Source organism: Hemiscyllium ocellatum (assembly GCF_020745735.1).
Source record: "Hemiscyllium ocellatum isolate sHemOce1 chromosome 27 unlocalized genomic scaffold, sHemOce1.pat.X.cur. SUPER_27_unloc_1, whole genome shotgun sequence".
NCBI classification, from domain to species: domain Eukaryota; kingdom Metazoa; phylum Chordata; class Chondrichthyes; order Orectolobiformes; family Hemiscylliidae; genus Hemiscyllium; species Hemiscyllium ocellatum.
Window position 1 is genome coordinate 698,055 of NW_026867476.1, and position 5,000 is coordinate 703,054.

Consider the following 5,000-nt stretch of genomic DNA (forward strand, 5'->3'; position numbering starts at 1 on the left):
CCAATCCACCCTAACCTGCACATCCCTGAGCACTATGGGTAATTTAACACGGCCAATCCACCCTAACACACCCATCCTTGCACACAACAGGACAATTTAGCACGCCCAATCCACCCTAACCTGCTCATCTGTGGACTGTGGGAGAAAACGCAAGCCAACACGTCGGGGAATGTTTTAAGGAGAGGCTGGGGATATTTTCACTGGAGCACGGGAGGTTGAGAAGTGACCATCGATGGTTTATAAAACCATGAGGGGGGGTAGAGATAAGGTGAATGGCAGGTGTATTTTCCCTCAGGGTGGGGCATTCCAAGCCTTGGGGGCTTATTTTTAAGGCGAGAGGAGAAAGATTCAAAAAATGGGAACGGGGGGCAATATTTTTTACACACTGAGTGGTTCGTCCGTGGGCTGAACTTGCTGAGGACGTTTAAACAGTCACAACGTTGATAAGTACATGAACAACAGAGTTTGAAGGGATGTGGGAGGGACTAGATTAGGTTAGGGACATCTGGGTCTGGCCGGGACAAGTTGGACCGAAGGGTCCGTTTTCATGCCGCCCAAAGAGTCTGCCCGAGGCTGGATTTGAACCCTGGCGCTGCGAGGCGGTGGCGCTCCCCACTCAGCCACCGTGCGGCACTACTTTTGCCACACTCGGACTCTTCGATCAAAACCCCTCTCCGAAAACTAAAAAGCGAAAGAACTGCGGTCTGTGCTCTCTGCCAGAGAGAGGAGAAGAGGTTACTGGAAAAGATGTGCAGGGTGGGTGAATAGGCCGTGCTAAATTGTCCGCAACGTTCGGTGCTTTAGTCAGTGGGGAATGGCTCTGAGTGGGGTTACTCTTCGGAGGGGCCCCCGTGCGGACTGGGTTAGGCCGAGGGGCCTGTTTCCACGCCGTCGGTTTCCTCCTCCCAGGTCTGGCAGCATCCGCGGAGCGGAAATCGAGGTTCCCATCCTCCCTCCCTCCCTCCCTTTGTGTCTTCCTTCCCGTCCGCGATGGTCTTGGCGGGCTGGCAGTTCAGATTTCGGGCAGGGAAGAAGGGAAATTCCGGGACGGGAGAGGGGTCCTGGGCTGGGCAAACTGGAAGGGAGCGACGCAGACTGACTCAACCTCAGTGACACACCGCGAGTCCCCGCTCTTGCTGTTTTGAGGGGGTGAAGATGGAGGGAGGTTCCCAAAGCAAACAGAGTCATAGTCATCTAGACGTACAGCCACGGAAACAGACCCTTCGGTCCAACTTGTCCAGGCCGACCCAGATATCCCCGATCCAATCCAGGGCAGCATGGCGCCCCAGTGGTTAGCACTGCTGCCTCACAGCGCCAGGGACCCGGGTTCAATTCCCACCTTGGGTAACTGTCTGTTCGCTCGTTCCCTCTGGGCGCTCCGGTTTCCTCCCACAGTCACAACGATGTGCAGGTCAGGTCAACCGGCCGTGCTAAATTGCCCGCAGTGTGAGGTACATTAGTCAGGGGGGAAATGGATCAGGGGTGGGTTGCTCTTTGGAGGGTCGGTGTGGACTTGTTGGGCCGAAGGGCCTGTTTCCACACTGTAGGGAATCCAACCTAATCTAGTCCCATTTGCCAGCACTTGGCCCGTATCCCGCTAAACCCTTCCTATTCATCTACTCATCCAGATGCCTTTTAAATGCTGTCATTGTACCAGCCTCCACCACTCCCTCTGGCAGCTCATTCCACACACGCACCACCCTCTGGGTGGAAAAAGTTGCCCCGTAGGTCCCTTTTATATCTTGCCCCTCTCGCCCTAAACCCATGCCCTCGAGTTCTGGTCTCCCCCACCCCCCAGGGAAAAGACCTTGTCTATTCAACCTATCCACGCCTCTCATGGTAAATCCGCGTGAATTCACCCCTCAGCCTCCGACACTCCAGGGAAAACCGCCCCAGCCTCTCTCTCTCTCTCTCTCTGCAGCTCCGATCCTGGCACAAAACAGCGGAAATCTCTTCTGAACCCTGTCAGGTTTCGCAGCGTCCTTCCGACAGGAAGGAGACCGGAATTGCACGCAACGCTCCAAATGTGGCCAAAGCAATGCCCCTGTCCAGCTGCAAGATGGCCTCTGACCTCCAATACGCAACGCTCCAACCAGCAATGGAAAGCGTACCTTCAACTAACTTGTTTGGGAGACATTCAAAAGCCCCTCTGACGGTGAGGTACCGCATTTTGGAACAGACCACGTCAGGGCTTTGCACAATTCATGGTGGGGCCTGGGGTGGTGTTGTAGAACAGAGGTGCACAGTTCTTTTGAAGCCTGCGTCACAGGTAGACGGAGAGGGGAGGGAGGGTTAAGGCGGCGTTTAGCACGCTTGCCTTCATTGCGCTCAGACCTTTGAGACTCGCAGTCGGGCCGTTACGCTGAGGTTGTACAGGACACGGGTGAGGCTTCGTCTGGATCGCTGTGTCCAGTTCTGGTCGCCCTGCTACAGGAAGGATGTCGTGGAAGGGTTCAGGAAAGATTTACAAGGATGTGGGAGGGTTTGAGCTACAGGGAGAGGCTATGACTGTTTTCCCTGGAGCGTCGGAGGCTGAGGGGGTGACCTTATCGAGGCTTATAAGGTCGAGAGAGGCGAGGATCAGCACGGTCTTTCCCCCCCATGACTCCACGAGTTAGGCCGAAGGGGCCTGTTTCCCGTGCTGGACATGTCTACGACTCCACGAGTTGGGCCGAAGGGGCCTGTTTCCCGTGCTGGACATGTCTACGACTCTGAGTTAGGCTGAAAGGGCCTGTTTCCCATGCTGGACATGTCTATGACACCACGAGTTAGGCCGAAGGGCCTGTTTCCCATGCTGGACGTGTCTATGACTCTGAGTTAGTCCGAAGGGGCCTGTTTCCCGTGCTGGACGTGTCTATGACTCTGAGTTAGGCCGAAGGGGCCTGTTTCCCGTGCTGGACATGTCTACGACGCCACGAGTTGGGCCGAAGGGGCCTGTTTCCCGTGCTGGACATGTCTATGACTCTGAGTTAGGCTGAAGGGGCCTGTTTCCCGTGCTGTACGTGTCTATGACTCTGAGTTAGGCCGAAGGGGCCTGTTTCCCGTGCTGTACATGTCTATGACTCTGCGAGTTGGGCCGAAGGGGCCTGTTTCCCGTGCTGGACATGTCTATGACTCTGCGAGTTAGGCCGAAGGGCCTGTTTCCCGTGCTGTACGTGTCTATGACTCTGCGAGTTGGGCCGAAGGGGCCTGTTTCCCGTGCTGTACGTGTCTATGACTCTGCGAGTTCGGCCGAAGGGGCCTGTTTCCCGTGCTGTACGTGTCTACGACTCCGCGAGTTAGGCCGAAGGGGCCTGTTTCCCGTGACGAGAAGCGAAACGGTACCTGACGGGTTTCTGGTCGGAGTGATGCCTTCGCTGGTGGCACCGGAGCTCCCCGGAGCCCTTGTAGCGCTTCCCGCAGTCCGGGCACTCGAAAGGCCTCTCCTCGCTGTGGACCTGCCGGTGCCTGACGAGGTGGGACGACTGAGCGAAGGCCTTCCCGCACAGGCCGCAGGTGTACGGCCGCTCCCCGGAGTGGACCCGCTGGTGGGTCAGCAGGTAGGAGGACTGGGTGAAGCCCCTCCCGCACTCGGGGCAGCGGAACGGCCGCTCCCCGGTGTGGACCCGCCGGTGGGAGATCAGGTTGGACGACTGGGTGAACCGCTTGCCGCACTCCGGGCAGCGGAACGGCTTCTCCCCGGTGTGGACCCGCCGGTGCTTGGCCAGGCTGAACGGCCGGGCGAAGCCCTTCCCGCAGTCCGGGCAGGCGAAGGGCCGCTCCCCGGTGTGGACCTGCCGGTGCTTCAGCAGGCTGGCCGGCTGGCTGAACGCCCGCCCGCACTCAGCGCAGGGGAACGGCCGCTCGCCGGTGTGGCTGCGCCGGTGCGCCTCCAGCTGGGAGGGGTAGCCGAAGCCCTTGCCGCAGTCCCCGCACCGCCACGGCCGCTCGCCGGGCCTGCGCCGCGGCCGGCCCGGTCCCTCGCCGCTCGGGGCCGCGTCCTTCCCTTCGGAATTCCCGGCCGGCGAATCCCTTCCCGTCCTCAGGGCGCTCCGCAGCTGCATTCGAACAGGAAGGAGAGAAAAGGGGGGAGTTAAGGCGAGGGGGGGAGTGTTGCTGACTGACAGGAAACACAAAGGGCAGTGTGCGAGACCGATGGATGGGATAAATAGACAAGATTTGTTTCCCTGGAGCGAAGAAGCGAAGGAGCGCAAAATTAGAGGGTGAGAGGGGGAAAAAGAGCAACTTTCTCACCCAGAGGGTGGTCCGTGTGTGGAATGAGCTGCCAGAGGAAGTGGTGGGGGCTGGGTACAATGCCAGCGTTGAAAAGGTGTCTGGGGACAGGGATAGGAAGGGATTGGAGGGTCATGGGCCAAGAGGCCGGCAAAGGGGGACTGGGTTAGGTTCGGGATACCTGAGCCTGTTTCCGTGCTGCGTGACTCCATGGCGTCGCGGAACCGAGAAAGTGACCCCGGAAGACTGTCGGGAAAAACCCAACCGGCTTCACACCTCCCACCAGGAGGTTGCCGGGAATGCAGGGTTTGAGTGATGAGGAGAGATTGGATAGGGCTGGAATTTTTTTTTGTGTGTGTGTGTGTGCTGGTGCTAAGAGGTTGCTCTGGGAAGGATATCTTTTAAGCTGCAGTGATTTTTCTTTTGGATGGAAAAACGCAACCGATATCCAGCAGAATGCTGCCCGAAAGTGGAGTTTCTTGAGTTACGGGGAGATCCTGCATAAGCCGGGACTTGTTCTCACTGTAGTGTACATCGCAGGTGGACAGAGTGGTTAACAAGGGATTTAGCACACTTACCTTCATTGCTCAGACCTGAGGAGTGGAGGTGTTCACGCTGAGGTTGTGGAAGATGCTGGTGAGGCGTCTTCTGGAGTTTTGTGTCCAGTGCTGGTCGCCCTGTTGGAGGAACAATATTACTAAGGTTGACCAGGACATTACCGGGAATAGAGGGGGGTTTGACTTAGAGGGTGACACCGGTAGGCGGGACTTCCCTTGTTCACCAGAGCG

The 5,000-nt window shown here is 57.9% G+C and overlaps 1 protein-coding gene across 1 annotated transcript in view; it reads right to left on the reverse strand.

The window, feature by feature from the left end:
• Positions 1-5,000, reverse strand: part of LOC132807052 (uncharacterized) — a 69,644-nt gene that overhangs the window by 6,172 nt on the left and 58,472 nt on the right. The window contains exons 12-14 of the mRNA XM_060821355.1: positions 4,791-4,889; positions 4,394-4,458; positions 3,325-4,037 (exon numbers count right to left, since the gene is read on the reverse strand). Of these exons, the coding sequence (XP_060677338.1) occupies positions 3,325-4,037; positions 4,394-4,458; positions 4,791-4,889 (877 nt within the window). The remainder of the gene's footprint in view (positions 1-3,324; positions 4,038-4,393; positions 4,459-4,790; positions 4,890-5,000) is intronic.